This window comes from Oncorhynchus masou, chromosome 24 (genome assembly GCF_036934945.1).
Source record: "Oncorhynchus masou masou isolate Uvic2021 chromosome 24, UVic_Omas_1.1, whole genome shotgun sequence".
NCBI classification, from domain to species: Eukaryota; Metazoa; Chordata; class Actinopteri; order Salmoniformes; family Salmonidae; genus Oncorhynchus; species Oncorhynchus masou.
Window position 1 is genome coordinate 27,339,706 of NC_088235.1, and position 18,841 is coordinate 27,358,546.

General features: G+C 42.0%; 2 protein-coding genes across 6 annotated transcripts; both read right to left on the reverse strand.

Annotated features, from left to right (window-relative positions):
• Positions 1–15,010, reverse strand: LOC135511968 (TOM1-like protein 2). 4 transcript variants are annotated; one of them, XM_064933511.1, is made up of 15 exons: positions 14,711–15,010; positions 13,880–13,964; positions 12,955–13,183; positions 12,035–12,169; positions 11,726–11,905; positions 11,463–11,579; positions 11,117–11,250; positions 10,920–10,968; positions 9,527–9,683; positions 9,200–9,323; positions 8,935–9,016; positions 3,033–3,092; positions 2,452–2,488; positions 2,247–2,375; positions 1–2,075 (listed from the first exon to the last, which is right to left on the reverse strand). In XM_064933511.1, exons 1-14 carry the CDS (start codon positions 14,760–14,762, stop codon positions 2,254–2,256), a joined length of 1,563 nt encoding a protein of 520 aa, XP_064789583.1. In that variant the 5' UTR covers positions 14,763–15,010; the 3' UTR covers positions 1–2,075; positions 2,247–2,253. The 4 variants fall into 4 exon arrangements, with proteins under 4 accessions (XP_064789583.1, XP_064789582.1, XP_064789584.1 ...); XM_064933510.1 differs by having other exon boundaries at positions 1–2,375; XM_064933513.1 differs by lacking the exons at positions 1–2,075; positions 3,033–3,092 and adding an exon at positions 7,368–7,423 and having other exon boundaries at positions 2,290–2,375.
• An 86-nt stretch (positions 15,011–15,096) lies between these two features.
• Positions 15,097–18,831, reverse strand: LOC135511970 (ATP synthase mitochondrial F1 complex assembly factor 2-like). 2 transcript variants are annotated; one of them, XM_064933515.1, is made up of 8 exons: positions 18,247–18,831; positions 18,094–18,138; positions 17,836–17,984; positions 17,562–17,659; positions 17,320–17,400; positions 17,044–17,156; positions 16,715–16,830; positions 15,097–16,589 (listed from the first exon to the last, which is right to left on the reverse strand). In XM_064933515.1, the coding sequence occupies exons 1-8, from the start codon at positions 18,383–18,385 to the stop codon at positions 16,452–16,454; spliced, it is 879 nt and encodes a 292-aa protein (XP_064789587.1). In that variant the 5' UTR covers positions 18,386–18,831; the 3' UTR covers positions 15,097–16,451. The 2 variants fall into 2 exon arrangements, with proteins under 2 accessions (XP_064789587.1, XP_064789586.1); XM_064933514.1 differs by having other exon boundaries at positions 17,836–17,987.
• Positions 18,832–18,841: the final 10 nt, after the last annotated feature.

The following is an 18,841-nucleotide window of genomic DNA, read 5'->3' on the forward strand; positions in this document are numbered from 1 at the left end:
TACAGTAACATGACTGTACTGCTTGTTCAACAAATCATGGGAAAACAAAACAATTCAATAGGGTTATTTTCTTAGTTACAAACCAACAAGTGGACACTTGCCATAAATAGTGACCATTAAAATTGTTGCAAATTAATCTGAATACATTTATACAATCTCTAACATTGAATCAGCATAAATCAGTGTAGGAAAAACGGTTGGATGTCCATAAACGATCAAAACATGTTTAACACATGAAAAACCTTGATCGGTCTCATAAAGCAGTTCATGACTTCATTCTGCTTTGTCAAATAAAACTATTTCAAATACTGATAGAGCAGAAGAAAATACTAAATAAATTATTCCTACACTTGTCAATATTTCAAAATTCTCCATTGATTACAGATATGTTAAACATACCAACTCACTCAACTAGATCTTTTAATAACAACAAAACGGAAGAACAAGGACTGTCAAGTGTTTGTGATTGTATGAAACAGCAAGTGTACTATCAAGAAAGAGAATAACGATGATTTCAGTACTCCATGTTCTTGCACATACCAGTAAAGCTGTGTTGTTTCTGAAAACATCAATGTCACCTTCGCTAAATGGTGAGAGCCTGGCTCCTACTCAGGCCTTCCCTCTTTTCAGCACAGTCACTGTTTCTGATCAGCTGTTGAGACCATTGAGCTAACTGGCTAGCATCTGAGTGATGTGCCAGCACAGCCAGCGAGAGACAAGAACATGGCAGAGTTCAGGTGAAAATAGAACATTGGACTCCCCAATCAGAGACAAAATGTCCCCTTCATAGTGTTCATAAACATCTCTTGAATAGGTTTATTTTTTACATTAACTAGACAAAACTTCAGTCCATTAATTCAGTTATTATTCAACACCAGACACACAACATTCAGTCTGCCTCCATATCTGTAGTGAAAACCACATTACAGACTTTAGGTTTTAAAGTTATTGTTCTCATAAGACTGACTAATACATTATCACTTCTGACTGACTCTTACAGCATTATCAGCTACTCTATTCACTATGAATGTGATGCAATCATGCTTGGGTTCCACGACAATATCTGGTCTTTGGCTTCCCAACAGCATTGTACCTGTCCCAATATATGGATGAACAGAAAATCATTGTCAGGTAGATACTACTTCTTTGTTTGTTAAAATAAAATGTTTTACACCTCAAAACAACCATAGCAGTGCATTTAATGATTTAATGATTGTTGTCTTACTCTAAAAAACATCAAATGACAATGAATAACCCAAAAATAAATCTCTCCAAACTAATATTCTAGAATTCTACACACTCAAAAAACATCCAGAGACATCCAGTCAGAGACATCCAGTCAGAGGCTATAATGGGCAATATAATATACTTGGAATTAAACACATCGTAAAAACAATACAATGATCCAGAATATTCCCCAATCATACATATCATGATATATTTCAATACTACCTGCCCTCGTCTGACCTATAAAAAAGGTTAACATGAACTGTCCCTGGACTTCATTTAGCTCCCTTTGGACGTCCCTTTAAGTCCGAGGAGGGATTGAAGGGTGGATGGATCTGTTAACACATGCAGTAGAGTAGGGGACGATTGGATAGGGATGGCTTCTTGCTGTCAGAACAGAGCAAAATATGTGTAGTGCTGTAGGCAGGGTACATCTCATATTACCCTTCAGAGGAAGACCAGCCCCGGGACAGAGTGAGCTGCTGGTTTACAAAGATGGCTGTTGATACTCCACAGTCCTTCTTAAGCTGGAGAAAGTTCCAAACCAACTGTTAGATAGGGACTGTTGATTATGGGAATACATTGCAACCTTGTCCCTAATGAAGCTGGTTTCTTTCAAAAAAACTAAACAAAAAATGTACAATGCGTGGGGGTTCCCTTCGCAGTGTAGTAAATTGCCCGAGAACATGAATATGTGTTACTGTGTAGCAGACATTTAGCTGATGGTAGACAGCTCCAGAGTGGGAGGATGAGAAAGTGGATTTGTCACAGACTACAGTCTGGGGACTCCAGGCACTGCTCAGAAGTCAAAAGGTTAAGAGAGGTCAACTAAGCGAGGGGTTTCAAACCTCTCCTCAGGGACCCCCAGGCGTTCCATGCGTTTAGACTATTCCATGGCTAGCACACCTGATTCAACTTCTCAACTAATCATCAAGCCCTTGACTATGTGAATCAGGGGGCTAGTTCAGGGCTACAACATTGTGAAATGTCTGGGGGTCCCCGAGGAGAGGTTTGAAAACCACTAAACTAAGTGAACAGGGCGTCCTCTGGTCTTTCAGCCTTCTTCTGGGGATCACCACTAGGGGGTGAGGGGAGGCTGGGCACTGTCTCTGCTGCCTTTGCCCGCTCCTCCAGAAACTTGTCAAACTCTAGAAGGAGGACGAGAGGGATCAGAGGAAGCATATTATACATGCTAGCTACGAGAGGTGAATAAATGTTTCCTACCTTCACTGGTCACCCCCTCTTCGCCCTCCTCTCCTTGCTGTCAAGGAAGGAAAAGCATTATTGTGGAACTATCTTAAGGATAACCTGAATTCTGAATTTAAACTCCTGTAATATACTTTTACATTTTGACCTTTCATTTACCCAAAAGTGCTGATTGAAACACAACCAGACCCAGCATTGACAAGTTTCTGTGCTTAAAACCACCGACAGGATTACACCCACACAACGGCGGATCCCCCATTTCACCAAACCGCAATGCCATTTAGGTTAAAGAACTTCAACAAACACACAGTATTACTACATATTCGTACATCAAATTAAATGTTAAGACAAAACCACCATGCACCAAAGAGGACAGAAATCGTCCTTTGTTCCCTGCCAGGACACACCATTATTTAAGACGACACAGAAAGCTACAATGGATCAGAAACGTGATTGGTCAAAGATGAGGAAATGTGTTGAAAGATAAAGGAAGTGGAATGTGTTAGTTAGATTTCTGAAGAACAAGAGGAGTCCAAAAATGGAAGGATGCAACAGGAAAAAGAGAAAAGAAAACAGGCTGAATAAAATCATAGTCTCACCACGTCAGTACACAGCCACTCCTCTATGTCATCCATGACAGAGGATTGGCCAATGGGAATCTACAGGGCAACGTCATGGACAAACAGCACCACAACAAAAATATCCACAGAAAAAAAAGAAAAACAAACCCAACTTAAATATAAAAATAAGTGAAATAACACAAAAAGCAACTTAAACCTAACATTTAATAAAAACGCAAACAAACCATTCGATAAATGGTACATAGACCTCTGCTACTGACTGATGACATGCAGTACCAAACACCATGAAACACTCCAACTAACACACAGCCATGTGAAAGCTTTGCAACGCCATGCAGTGACAGTCAATATGAAGAGGCAGCATCTTCCAAGCTGTATGAAAAACTGTGGGATGGGATGGCCATGCACTAGACTTTGTTAAGAGTTGTTGTTAGGGAGAGAGGTTGTCTGCTCAAAACAACAAGCACAAACTACCACAGGCCAGCTAAAAATATCTCTCATCAAAAACAAATCCTAAATAACAAATCTCTATATGAAATCTTTACTTCTCTGAGTGAGTGTAAGCTTGGGATCAATGGTTAGAGCAGAGGCCAACAGTAAACAAACACGCGCCAATGGAGGAAAATAATGTATTGCCCGTAGGGCTGACCCAATTTAGTCGACGATAGGCTGTTGGTCGACGGAGAGACCCGTCCGATTCTCGCCTGTCTCAGTGGCCTAATCCATTGTGGAGGCTGTGGGGATGGTACAGTCCATCACTAAGACATATGTGCTACTGAAATTGTATATAGTTATATTATGCAAGAACAAAATTGTGCAAGGTTAATAATTATTTATTATTATTATATAACAAATGTTTGCCGAATTGTGTGGTTAATTACTATTAACATATAATGCCAAACATCCCCTTTCATTTAACTGTATCTGCCATATTTTTTTGCAGACAGCACACGCGAATTTGCCCAACTGTTGCCTAAGACTTACCTACTGCTACATACGGTAGCTACTTGAAACTCTTCTTAGGTCTAATTAAAGGCAAAATGTCAAAACTGTCTGCAGTATGGCAACATTTCATTGTAGTAAAGGATGACACCAAAAAAGTGGAATGCGAACTCTGCCAACAGCGGTTTGCTTACCATAGTTCGACAACAAATATAACACTTGAAAACAGTAAGTTAACCTCCTTTGTTTTTCTAGTTGCATGCTAAAACATTGACAGGTTTTATATGATTGAAAAATAAACATTACCAGATTTAATAGGCCTATTACAATGTAATAACATAGTATTAGCATACAGAATTTAAAATGTACTTTGTGTATTTATAGGCGTCCCCAGTACAGCGCCTCCACTGCTAGCTCATGTTTAACCACCTTGGACCAAAAGCCCCACATCTCAGGAAAAAATAAAACGAGAGATAACCGATGGTATCGTGGACTTCATTTCCCTGGACATGAGGCCCGTTAACCTGATAGAAGGCGTGGGATTTAAGAAGATGAAAATCTTGGAGGCTGGATACACCGTTCCCAAGAGAGAGACTGTTATGCATGCTCTGACTGCCAAATATCATAACACAAAAGAGAAGGTTTTGGAGTCGATCCAAAACAACCAGGCAGTAAGTTCTACAACCAACATGTGGACTTCCCTGAGAATGGAGTCTTACATGACCATCTCTGCCCATTTCATTACCAAGGCCTGGAGACCGCAGTGTCTTGTGCTGGAGACAAAACAAATGGAGGAGAATCCCACGACAGCCAACATTGCAGAGAGACTAGGAGAAGTTGCAGACGCATATGAAATTCCAGGATGTAAAAGGGTTGCTTTGGTACATGACAACGCTGCAAACATGGTTTTGTGTGCGGATATACTGAGGCAGGAAGTGGAATGGGCAGACGTTAAAGGAGTCAGATGTACCAGGCACACCTTACAGCTGTGCATCAATGCCACTCTTGAACAAGACCCCATCTGTCACACTGCGGCTGCAGCCAGACACCTCACGGCTCATTTTAAGAAGGATGCCAGAAAGGGACTGAAGCAGAAACAACAAAAGGTGGCTGAACACCTCCTGACCCCAGACGTTTCCACGCTGTGGAACTCTTCTCGGGCAATGCTAGAGTGTCTGCTAGAACATAGATGGCCCATATCCGACGTGCTCTCCAGCCCCAACTACACAGAGAAAAGGGAACCCAGCCTTGATCTCACCACAGCGCAATGGAACATGGCAGAAGACATTTGGAATGTGCTGAAGCCTATGGTCACCCTGACGGAGCTGCTGTCTGAGGAGGACAACACATCTTTATCTGCAACCTTACCCATGCTGGCCCATCTTAAACGCCGCCACTTAGCCGTGGCGGAGGACGACAGCCCTACCACTAAGAGTCTCAAAACAAAGCTGGTGCAGGAAATTGACAGAAGATGGCAGCTCAACGACCAAATATTTGACGGTAGTCTTTACATCCAAGCAGCAGTCATAGACCCCCGCTTCAAGCTGCTTTCCTTCCTTGACGATGCAAAACGGCATGAAGCCTATGTCAACCTGTCCCAACTGGCCGACAGTTTGAGCATGTCACAGATAGAGGAGCCAGGGCCCCATGAGAGAGAACGAGACAACTCTACATCCACGGAGGAAGAGGAGGAACCTGCACAAAAGAAAAGGAAAACGGACAAGGAGCGAGAGATTGAGATGCTCATGTGTGGAGATGAGGAAGAGAAAGAGGATCAACGGGATAGCAAAGAAGAAATTAAGGATTATCTCCAAGATAGAACAAAAGTCAACGGTGGACCGCTAGCTTGGTGGGGAAAAAAACGAGGACAGGTATCCGAAGCTGGCCAGATCAGCGAAATACCTCTTCTCCATCCCAGCGACCTCTACTCCATCAGAGCGGATCTTTTCCAAGGCAGGGCATATATTCAATAAAACCAGGAGCTGCCTTCTGTCCGAAAATTTTGACAAGCTGGTGTTCCTGTCTCATAACTTGAAAAGATTGGAAAGTAGGTTAATAAGTGGCAGCCCAGGTCTATGTGAGGAAGTTAAGTAAGCCAGTCCGATACAGTTGACAAGAGAGACGACTAAGCTATTATGCAGGCGGATTAACGTTTGGAATTGTGCAATAGTCTATGCTTAATAGTCTATGCTTTTTGTAAGAAGCCTAGGCCTAAATATGCCATTTTATGTTCAGCATTAGAGATCATAAGCTGCTGTTGAAGGTGACTTAAATAGCCTACTGTTGTGATGGGCCACAACTTGTTCTTCGTTTATTTTATTAGTTACTAAACATAATATATTTACTGTAATACTGTTCAATTACAGTGTCCTCAGAAAATATTCACACCCCTTGACTTTTTCCACAGTGTGTTACAGACTGATTAAATTGAGATTTGTCGTCACTGGCATACACAAAATACCCCATAATGACAAATGGAATTATGTTATTCAAAATTTGTAACAAATTAATTGAAAACGAAAAGCTGAAATGCCTTGAATCAATAAGTAGTCAACACCTTTTTTACAGCAAGCCTAAATAAGTTCAGGAAAAAATTGGCTTAACAAGTCACAAGTTGCATGAGCTCCCTGTGTACAATAATATTTTTTTTTATGACAAACTCATCTCTGTACCCCATACATACAGATAATTGTCAGGTCCCTCATTTGAGCAGTGAATTTCAAACACAGACCAGGGAGGTTTTCCAATGACTTGCAAAGAAGGTAGATGGGTTAAACAAATGTTTAAAGCAGACATTGAATATCCATTTGATCATGTTGAAGTTATTAATTCCACTTTGGATGATGTATCAATACCCCTAGTCACTACAAAGACACAGGCGTCCTTCCTAACTCAGTTGCAGAGAGATTTCACCAGGTGACATTATAACAGTAAGAGCTTAATGGCTGTGATAGGATAAAACTGAGGATGGATCCACAACATTGTAGCTACTCCACAATACTAAACTAATTGACAGAGCGTAAAGGAAGCCTGTACACAATAACATTTAAAAAATCTAAAACATGCATCCTGTTTGCATTAAGGCACTAAAGTAATACTGCAGAAAGTGTGGCAAAGCAATCCACTTTTGTCCAGAATACCAGTGTTATGTTTGGGGCAAATCCAATACATTACTGAGTACCACTCTCCATAGCATAGTGGTGGCTGCATCATGTTATGGGTATGCTTATAATTGCTAAGGACTGGGGAATTTTTCAGGATAAAATAAATAAATAAAATGGATCTAAGCACAGGCAAAACCCTAGAGGAAACCTGGTTCAGTCTGCTTTCCATCAGATAGTGGGAGATTAATTTCCCTTTCAGTAGGACAATAACCTAAAACAAGGCCAAATTTATTTTCAATTTGCTTACCAAGAAGATGCTGAATGTTCCCGATTTAAAATGTTGTCGTAAATCTGCTTGAAAATCTATGGCAAGACATGAAAATGGTTGTCTAGCAATGATCAACAACCAATTTGGCATAGCTTGAAGAATTTTGGATCAATCATGGTCCACAAAGCTGAGACTTAACCAGAATCACTGCCAGTGGTGTTTAGATCTTTTTGCATTTAATTTTCAAAGAATTAGCTAAAATTTCCCAAAACATGTTTTCACTTTGTCATCGTGTGTAGATGGCCGAATTCAATCAATATTGAATACAGGCTGTAACATAACAAAAACCTGGAATAAGTCAAGGGGTATGAATCATTTTTGAAGGCACTGTATGTTGATTGAATACTAGGCCTGTAACTGTTGCGGTTGATTATTTTAATTAAGAACAACTTTGTTTACTGTCCAATTTGTTATGTTCTTAACAAATGTCTTATTTTATCTGCTCTTTATTACATAGCTTATAAGATTTTTCCATTTTGCAATATCTTATATTTGAGAGACAGGCTATTCACGTTTGGAGGAGTCGGTGAAAAGCTTATCTTTGACAGTTTTAACCTAGGCTGCTGTAGGTCTAATTCAGATGGTTGACTCCCACTAGTTGTTACCTGGTTGATTCGGTCAAACAGAAAGTATTAGTCTGTTGTGTATAATCACCAGTTAATTTAGAGAAAAGGATACAGACAAATATTAACTTACAAATGGGAAAATGTACAAGGTTAAAGTGGGTCTTGCAGAGGGGCACTTCTTCTGGTGCAGTCCACTCAGACTTAGGGCCATGGCCATTCATACTGTACTGAATACCATTGTGACAGTTAAGCTAGCAACATGGTCAATCCGGCATCTGCATTGGCCGTACAGCATTTACTGCCATGCTGCCTTTGCAGAAGTCTGGGCATTCATACTTCTTGCAATTCGCAGAATTGTTGTAAATAAAGTTGTCAAGGAAGGGAGTTAGTGTTTATACAGGACGTACAGCTCCCACCTACCATTCCCATCCCATGCGGTGCCTTACAGAGCCCTCTGTAATGTTACAACATTTTGGAGGTGCTTGATTTGGCTTCCACAGACCTCAAGCGGCTCTGCAAATGCATCTCACCCTCCGTTTAAATTTAAAAAACTGTACTCTTTCAGTTACTGTATAATTAATTTCCTAGAATTTTGCTCACTTCATCAGGTTGTTACTACTGATGCTCTACTTACTGTATGGTTGAAAACTTAAAGTAAAATTGTTCACTTAGGTTTATTTTCTTCTGGTTATCTTGATCTCGGGCTCCCTTTTTAATCATTAGTGGGTCTTAATTATTTCATCAATCAGTGCGCTTAAAGAATCAGACAAGCGCAGTGCATATAGTTAATTTTATTCAAACACATAGGGTGTGTATATATGGAAAAATACACGTTTTAAGAACAGAAGACTCTCAGTCGACCAAGATTATTTTTTGTTGGGGACAGCCCTACCCGACAGTAACAGCACACCGCATGGAAAAGTTAGTGATCATTAGTGATGTTAGCGCACTTCTAAAAGTTGACCAGCCACAATACTCACTCCTCCTGCAGGCTGCTGCCTGACTTCCAGAGTAGGAGGCAGCTCAATCCCACCTACAGCATTAAGGTCCTCTATAGGAGCTCTGCCAGGATAGAGGTAATGACCAGGAGGACAGCAAGTTATAAAACATTCAGATTTAAAATGTATGGTGCAGAACAGACACTGTCAGTCATGTAGAAAAGCTAATTGTGTTTGCTCTATTCATTACAAGCCTAGGAGGTAGGGGTTGTCTCTGAACAGGAGAACATGTATGATGTGTTCTTACGTGACGAGTGTCTCGGTGGTCAGTGGCAGAGCTCCGGTCCTGGTCTGGGCAAACATGTCAAAGTCGTCCTGAGGCTTACAGCTGGGCAGAGAGCTCAGAGTGCTGGTCACACTGTCACCCACGTCTGAGGAACAACAAAAAGACAGCCGCCATATTGTTCCAACAAAATTAAAAATAAATATCAATATTTATGTTTTTAAGAACTTGTCACATTGCTAAATTACCTGGCAAACAGTTCAAAGAGAACAAAATGCTTCAGCGCTGTTAAAGAAGATTTCCTTTTTACTAAATAGACTTTGGTGTTCAGTAACAGTCTGGAAGACATACCGAGGACGGCCAGCCGAGAAGCGAGGGAGGCAGGTGAGGAAGGACGTTCAGCGGGGGCGGTGAAGGACGGAGGCGTGGAAGTGACCATGTTGCTGACGACAGCAGGAGATCCAGGGCCCAGGTCTATAAGGTTGTCCTCTGTAGCCTCACTGAGGACCTGGGATCCAGGGATGACAGAGGGGGAAAGAGAGAAAGAGACCCATTGAAGACAATGTAAGAACACTCTTTTAGGAGCCATTCCGAAACAGAATGCTAATTCCATTTTCCATTACCATCACTACAATAAAGTGACAAACGAGTCCTGAAGTAAGAGGACAGGGATTACAGAAAGGGTTCTGACATTTGGCTTCAGTTTTGTTCATCAATTTGACTAACATCAACATGATTACCTTGAACAGAAAGGTACAGGCAAATAAAGCACGTGAGAGGTCAGGGAATATCATAGGTTAGCTGGAGAAAAACATGAATCTGCCCATGAATGAGGAACAGTTGTTTGTGGGACTTTTTCTGAAGGGAGGGGTAGGTACTCAGCCAGAATGGGTTAGTGAGAGAATTGCAATAATACGATTTGTTTGTGGCGAAGAATGAGCTGTTTGGTGTGTCTGTGATATTATCATTTATTTATGAGCAGTGACCACAGTAACCATGCAATGACCTTTGCACTGGGTGGGTGTTTTTTCTTTTGGCTGCGAACAAGAATAATCCTTCCTCTTGAGAATGATGGGTGGTGGTGGGGAAGGGGTTGGTGCATCTTTAGACACGGGTAGATGTTACCCCTTAGGCACAGATCTAGGATCAGTTTAACCTCCCTGTATCCCAACTTTAACCATACGGGGAGGAAACCCACCAGGCCGTAGATCAGTGTCTAGTGGCAACTACTCCCATCTTTAGACTGTCTCTGTGTCAGTTACTGAGGGGAGTGGGTGGTTAAAACGTGCCACATGGAGAAAATGGGATGTACAGGGTCCATATAGTTCAGCCATGTGTTAACAGTGGCCACCTTGGGTCCAAATACTTGACATATTACTTATTGGGGCGACTTTCATACTTGCCTGCCTCAGCTAGACATAGAGACAAACAGAAAGGAGAAAAACCATGAAAATCATTAACATGCCTGGGCAACACGCCACAGTCAGTGTGGACATGATATTAATGGTAAGGTGCGGACATCGACAGACGATCTAACATGCCTACATCTCTAGACAGGACTGTTGTATTTTAGACAGACTCGACAATGTTACAGAATGAGGAAATGTGAGAAACAGGCAAGCTATGGAAGACAAAGTACAGAAACTTTAACACAGAAATATGCGACAACCATGTACAAATAAGCAAGGGATGTCATTGTGTGTGTGGGGGGGGTTACGTTCTATGGCTGTCACTGCTAACTCACCCCATTATTGATACCCTGAGATGCTCTGCCTGACCGGTACCTCTCGTACCTGAGAGAGAAGCCAAATAACAAGTAGTCCATACCTGCTCACAACGACTATTACATGAAGTCATGCATGCCTCTCAGAGGAGAAAGGTGTTGAGACAGAAATGTTAGCCATCTCTTAGTGATGGGTGGGTGTGTGTAAGCTAGCCTACCTGTCGTAGCGTAAGAAGATGTTGTTGAGGTCATCGTTGACGTGCAATAGTTCCTCTGTGACCTCCTCGTCAGACACACAGGAGATGAGCTCCACTATCCTCTGCTGCATGGCCCGGCACGTCCGGTTCAGCTCCTACAAAAAGCACAGGAGGGTTAGCCGTCAAAAGACATAGTGCTGCCCAGGCTGAAATTACAGATACTTTCACCAGTACACCAGAAACAATGAAGTGTTCTCCGTAAAATAAAGCCTAGGAGTTTTCGCTTGTCATGTCACATGGCCAAGAAACACAACCCTATTTACACGCTATAAGAATACCAGAGAGAAAGAGGGGAAAGGAGTATGACCTGCAGGAGCTTGTGGTCCGAGGGGTCCTCCTGTCCAGGAACCATCTCTGTCAGCATCTCTGACATCACCTTTGTGTTGCCACGCACAATGTCCAGCTCCCTTCGCAGCCGGCAGATCTGAACAGGGAATACCATGTCAACTCCTCTTAGATCCATCTCCATGCACCTTAGAATGCAAGCTATCCAGAAGATTTTAAAGCCTTCTTACAAATCTGAGAAGGGATCAGATTGTGCAACTGTAATGGAAATTCACTCTCGCCTACCTGTTCAGGTGAAGGGTTGATAGACCCAGAAGCGCCAAGGTTGGGGACCTGCGGGGCGGAGTAGGTGGGAGGAACAGACGATGGCGCGGAGACAGCATGGGGAGGAGGCTGCTGTTGGGGTTGGGGGATAGGCTCCAGGGAAGGGGCGGTGGCTTGGTTCTCCTCTGGGCCAGTCAACAGCTTTAAATGAAAAACAAAAAACAAAAAGAGACTCAAACCCCCCAAAAATGGCAGAACAACAGATGTATTTTCATACTCAATTTAGAGTAAGGAAATGCATGCAAATGGATGTGACAGTGGCAGTTGTACCCGCTGAGGTGTGTGGATGGGAGACAGGACATCCAGGTCCGACATTGGGAAATCTATACCCTTTCTCTTCAGCTCCTCATAGATCTGGACCACACCAGTCAGGTCTGGACTACTCCTGAACGCATCAGCCCACGCCTGGGAGACAGGAGGGAGGGAGAAAGCAGATGAGAAAGACAAGTGTTATATACACTGTATAATCTTCTCATGTTTCTCAGTGCTCAAAGTATTAAGGTCAGAGGTGTCAAAAAACATTTTTAGGCTACCACAGAAGCTATTGCTTGCCGAGCAAGGAAGCATCTTTGGTGTATCATCATTACACATACATCTTTGTGAGAAAACTGTGCTGTGATTGTAATATAACACTTGCACGAGGTGAGAAACCATTCAGTTCATTGCGGTCAGGTCTCTGTTTTGTGTTACAGTACTTGTACAAGATGATATGAACAGAGTCTGAGCCAAAAACCATATGGTTCCGCATTGCTGTCAGGTCTGTGTGCTCTAGCAGACATCAACAGCCACCATGTCAGCGGGAAACTAGAAGCCACCTAAGGTAATCGGCCAGGGTTACCCGAGATCCCCATGGTAAACAGAGAACCAGTGGCCTGGCTGCAGGTAGCACACCAGCTTGACCCTGCGTGGTTAACACTGCAGCTACATGTAACCAAACACCCTCCTCCACTGCCTCAGTGTGTAGCCTATACCGTACAGTATATTCTCAAAGCACTTGCCATACAGTATACTTCCTCAAATGACTCCCATTTTCTCAAGGACAAACTATCATCATCTCCTCAGACAATTCTGTCAGAATACTCAATGAAAGCTGGTTCTATTACTCAACATTACTCTATTACTCAAGTCGTCAAATATAAAGGAAAACACGTCATGCATACACATTCACACAAGTGTGTGTGATCCTTTACCTGGATCAGTGAGAGCACTTTATCTTGTACGATAGTGGGAGGGTTGTTTTTGGGAGAGATGATTTTCACAAGCACGCCATCTATGAAGTCCCTGCTGGTGATGAGGGCATGAAAACGATGCCCACAGTTCTTCACACATGTCTCCAGGACGGTCAGTGCCAGCATCACCTCCCTGTAGTTCTTGTTCCCGTTCAGCCTCTTCTTCATGGCCCTGATGGCATCCTTGGGCCTGCAGCAACAACACACAGAGCAGAGCACAGGGTCAGAGAGACAGACAGATAGACACATGATGTGCATGATACACAAAACATATAGTCTACTGTGTAGTAACAATGTAGTAACAGCACCACCAAGCATCATTTCTCCATGTTGACTGAAATAATGTTAGTAACACTTTACTTACTCTTTAACACTCAATGTTTTACTTACATGGTCTAATAGAGGGCTCTAGTTTAGGTTACACTATAATGCAGATAACAAATCAATCGTACTGTGATAGGTAGGTGTGGCCTTCCCTTGAATTCTTCATATAGGGCTTTATCAAATCTCATACTTTGAGATAAACTGGGAGTAGGGGCAAATCAACATACCCTAACTTCCCACCCATTTATCAAAAAGAAACAGGCAATGGCTTTCAACACTTTCACAAACAAGGTTAATGGACCAGATTGCCACCCAAGCCTTAGAAAGTAGAAGAGCACTTGGTGCAAATCCATCCTGAAGTCCATTACTGCTTCTGATAAGACAAGTATTTGATAAGCCGCAAACAAAGCCAGAGATCTTCAACAAGAAAGCGTGGTCATATTCACATGTAAGTCACTAGGGACAAATGGAGTCAAACTTCACATTGCTCCAGAAGAGGTGTAAAATGTGTTTTTGATTTCATATTATTCATTGGCATAGTTGAAAGCTATTTTATACTTACCCATCCTCAGTTTCATTTATGATGTCACATATTTCCATATTGAGGGTCCAGTCCTCACTCTGAAGGGAGCCATCAGTGGCTCTCTCTAAAGAAGACAGAACATTACATTTCCTCTTGTCAGAGCAGTAGAAAAATATTGTAATTTGAAAACAATATATTTTTCATGACTTTAATGATCACATACTAACTTGTCAGCTAGCTAATTGTCTCACAACCACTGTCAACTCTATACTGTGGAACAGACAGGTAGTGCTAACTAGCTAATTGCCCACACTCATACTGGGGAGGGCTGGTTATTGCGGCTTAGGACAGCTGCGCCCAGGTCAGTGATCCAGTTGTATCAGTTGTCAAATGTATGGCAAACGACAGACATGGTTCAATCGAATAGTTAGCTAGCCAGCTACAATCATTCGCTAGTAAGCCAGTTAGCGCAACCAGATACAGTACAGACCGTAACCTAGCTAGCTTGGTTGCTAACTAGCTAGTTTAGTAGTGGGAATGAATACAAGTTAGTTGACGTTAGCTATAGCAGGCTAGCGATACAACATACTGTTCCAGATCCCCACCACGAACTAGCAAGATTACCACCAACTAGTGTTTATGCGTATATACACATAGCTAGTTAACATCTTTATTGCTAACCAGCCTGCAAATAACCAAAATAATAGCAAGTCAGCCAGTCATATAGCTTCGCGGCTAATAAGTGGATCGATAGCCAAAGAGCTTAAATGACGATAGCAAGTAAAAATCAAATGTCAATGCGATTCAAGAACGTGAAACACGATTATCTGACGTTTCCTTTCAATCACAGTTTATTTTATAAAGACTTACCAATGCAATGTCCCACAGGAGTGCTGTATGGATTTCCCAAAAGGAACTCCATCTTGATCGACAACAAACAATTTGTACGAAGTCACCAGTTCATGGGAAAGGCACAAGTAAGCCCCGCCCGGATGTCAATCTGATTGAGCAACATTATTAACATCCATCTTTACATTATTATTGTAAATAAATGACAACCAACAATAAAACCTACTCATTTTGGTTTTAGGCTTTTTAAACTTAATAGGATTTTACAATCTGTGCAGTGGACACAATCCAATGTAAACCCTTGAGAAAGTATGTTACATAGCAACCTTCTCACGTCAACAAGACAATAATTCAATGAATTTACAATAGGATTTCAAAATGTTTTCTGACAAAAAAAATACAAAAAGTGTTTCCATGTCATTTTTATTCTAATGCATATAGGGTTTGATGCAAAGTTGTTAGACAAAAAAGCTGGTGATGTATGTCCCTGCTGTGCATGTAACAAACATAATTGAGTCAGTTTGATCCATTGATAGATTTGTTACATTTCTACTGAAGCAAAAGAGTAAACTTTGTACAAGCTAGTCACCACATAATAAATACAGTGGGAGTGGGTGAGACGTCTGGGCAGAACAGACAGAGGGTAACACTTTCCATAAAAACATCCGACATTCCAAAAAGTCACTGATGACTGAGGTACCTAGCTAGGTTTTCATCCAATTGGGAACAGATTTTCATACGAATATTCAAAAATCTGCATAAGAACAAAATACGCATTTTCCCACCCAGAGATATGGTTCCATCAATGACGTAGATGCGTGATGACATAACGCACATACCCATTGCGTTAAATTCCCATGTACCGAATAACAAAAACAAGTTAAGTGGGTTTCAATCGAATTTTCAACTCTACTGATAGTTCTCTCACAAAACAATGTGCGTTATATAGCGAGTGTGCCCACTCTGGTATTGGCACGTGCGACCTAGCAAACAGCAAGTGCGGATAGGCCATTGTACATAACGAGATTATTTTGTGTCAAACAGCAGCCAAGCATCGATGATCATGTCACCAGAATAAGACCTTCTATATTTATTGGAAAGGGGCATCAATTGAGATGATCACCGTACACTTTATTTAATCCGTAGCCCAATACAGTGGCTCCCAAAAGGAAAACTTTCCAGACTAGTCATAGTGGGAGAACCACACGTTATCAGCCGACTCCCAAATTTACATCGATATGATGGTTAATATATCAATACGTAAAGTAATTCCCACCAACTTCTCATGTAATTAATTTGACAGATACAAAAAGACCCCAACTTGTCTATCATAGTGTTTGGTCGACATTTGTAAAGTTTGCAGACAAATGTTGTGTCCATCAAGCCTGCCATGATATTTTTGTCCCACATGTACTTTACTCCCATAAACATTTTTGGATGGAAACCTGGTTAGTGATTCAAAACACATTTGGAAGAGATGATCATCATACTTGGCTGTACTTTACAGGGAAGGAGTGGCAGAGGAGACGGTTCCTCTTTACTGAAATGAATCATCACAGGACGTTTTATAAACTGCAGATTATGTCACAGACCTGGGTGGATAAAATATGTGTTTTTGTTCCACCAAGGACAACACCAGAGATAAATTAAAGTCCTAATGAGTTGGGATTTCTTCCCAGTCAGAGGCCAGTACACCGCCTTTGTTGTCTTTGCTCTTAGAGTGCTGTCTGAGCTTGTATGTTTGACTCAGGGAAGCGCCTCCTTAGTCTTGCATGAGTTTGCGTTTGACCGTTGAACTCTCAGAGGAGAAATGTACAAACAGAGCCCCTGCTGCTGTACGTGCTCTCAGCTCATACAGGTCAACATCATGAGCCCACTCTACATTTCCCCAATGCCCGATCTGTGGAGAGGGGAAAATAAATTGTTAGTAAGAGAGGAAGACAGAAACAGACAGGGAGATTGAATACATAGCCAAGATGCTTTTCTAATCTCTGTATGTGCATTGATTCTGTGGTGAGTTCATACCTGGAACTCCTCCTCTAGTCTTGACAGCAGCACAGCCTGCTCCACTGTAATGTGTTTGTCAATCAATGCAAATGCCAGCACCACAGACTTCAGCTGGGCGATCACATACTCCAGTCCTACACACAGAGGACACACAAATAGTATTAGTGCAGTCGTGTACTCTATTTAACTGAGAGACTCAGCAATATGATGATGAACAGCGGTGCAACTTCTGAGGGTTCTCTATTGGTCTAGGCAAGAGGCGGATTCCTTTAGCACCCACACAGTTCAGAATTTGCACATGTGCACGGGATGGGAGTATCTCTAATTACGCTTTTAGTTGTTTTTACCTGTCAGGGACCAGAAGTTATAGGAACCCAGGTGCTGGCGAAAAGTATTCATCGTTGCCTGTGGGATCTCTGGCCCCAGTATATTGGTAGAAGAGCCAATAACTACATTGTACCTGCAAGAGGAAAACATTAATTCAAGTACTCTCAAGACAACGCTACAAATCTGTTTCCCTCCTTTGCTGAAGATGACATGCAAATAAGTAGACATGTCCAGTGAACTTCTAATAAGGTAACGCACAGCAAATGAGTCAATGATCATGTTAAAGTGAAACTAACCCGTCTTCAATCCAGTTCAGCACAGGGTCCCATTCATTATTCTGAAGCTCCACTAAAGATGGAGGCTCCTCAACTCTGTAACTACAAGGAGACAACATAATCAGAGTTATAATTCCTACAAAATCACACGCATTAATGATCTGATGGAGAGAACCTGTGTATCATATTTGTCCTTTGTTAGGCAGGTTACTTTTATTCACCAGAAACTAAAACCCTATGCTACTACAAAGACCTCTGCGTACCAAATTGTGTCAGTCTCCAGATACTTGAGGGCAGCAGTGATTATTTGGTCCTTGCTGCGGAATGTAGGGTTATCGAGGGCTGTGTTGCAGAGAGTGGTCTGAAGTAGGAGAGAGAACAAATATCAAATGGCACACTTTTTCCCCGATTAGTTTTAAATTAGTGCCCAAGTCAAAATATCTCATGAAAGTAGTGTCCTGTTTGGGGTACAGTGTGTCATTCCAGATAGAGCCAACATGAAGCATCAAACAAAATAACTAAGGTAAAAGGTCATACCATATGCATGCTGTAGAACTTGAGCGTGTCTTTCTGAGTATCCCACTCATTCGCCACGGCAATGGCTAAGGCTTCGTTGGGGGCTGTGAACAGCTTTCCTCCTGGTGTCTTCAGTTTCCGTTGGTCCAGGTTGATCTCAAACATGCCACCTGCTGACCAAAAATCAAGGTAATGTTACAGTAAGTTCTTGAATTCTTGGCACTCAGACTTATTTCAATCAAGAGAGAAAGTATCTCACTCGCCCGGTCCAGTACTCACCCTCTCCGTGGGATATGCTGACATCCTCGTAGAATTTCTTTCTTTCTGTTGATGACAGCATAACAAAGTCAACATGTCAAGAACTGTGGACCTCCATGGTGCATATAGCCAGATATTTGATGAAAAAAGGTGATCAAATGGTGCACCTCTTACCTGTGATAATGGAGTAATATTTTGAGTTCACAGAGAGTAGAGGGAGCGGCAGCTTGAGAGCTTGACTTCTTGGGCAGGCAATGGGGGGAGAGAGGGCATGCCCCACACGACTGTGCAATCTCACAAGATTCCTCAGCATCGTGTCAGTGACAGAGTTATTAACAAACAGGTTTTCCCAATTCAAGTGGGGTTCAAAACTTGCATTAACGTTAGCTAGCAGGAATTATGAATGCCGGATATTGTCGCTATTCAAAATGTAGGAAACACTGCGGTCACTATAACAAACGACCAAAGAGTAGTTGAAGGTTGACTGATCTAAGACTCACCATTTGGAGAAATACTATTGTATTTCCACACACCTCTCACTGCAATGCATCGCATCTCTACATGAGCGAAACCTTCCGTGTTTGACAGGCGGCAGATTCGACAGAATTCCCAGATACATGGGAAACGTAGTTCCATAGTGGTTATAAAATCAACCAGAATGGAACAGTACCAGAGCGGAAAAAACTACATCCGCACACTTCCCAGACAGCATTGCGCTAAATAAGCCAGTCAGGAGCGAGGTTTTAGATCACTGAAATTCCTCAGCTAA

What these genes read in the sequence shown, in the direction of transcription:
- LOC135511968 (XM_064933511.1), bottom strand. Translation starts at nt 14,762, where the DNA reads ATGGAGTTCCTTTTGGGAAATCCATACAGCACTCCTGTGGGACATTGC. An exon ending in ATAAATGAAACTGAGGATGG is followed by an intron (nt 13,184 to 13,879) that starts GTAAGTATAAAA and finishes TTGTTGCTGCAG; the next exon opens with GCCCAAGGATGCCATCAGGG. An exon ending in AGAGGGGGTGACCAGTGAAG is followed by an intron (nt 2,376 to 2,451) that starts GTAGGAAACATT and finishes TCCTCCTTCTAG; the next exon opens with AGTTTGACAAGTTTCTGGAG.
- LOC135511970 (XM_064933514.1), bottom strand. Translation starts at nt 18,385, where the DNA reads ATGCTGAGGAATCTTGTGAGATTGCACAGTCGTGTGGGGCATGCCCTC. An exon ending in AGTTCTACAGCATGCATATG is followed by an intron (nt 17,660 to 17,835) that starts GTATGACCTTTT and finishes CTCCTACTTCAG; the next exon opens with ACCACTCTCTGCAACACAGC. An exon ending in GACTAGAGGAGGAGTTCCAG is followed by an intron (nt 16,590 to 16,714) that starts GTATGAACTCAC and finishes CCCTCTCCACAG; the next exon opens with ATCGGGCATTGGGGAAATGT.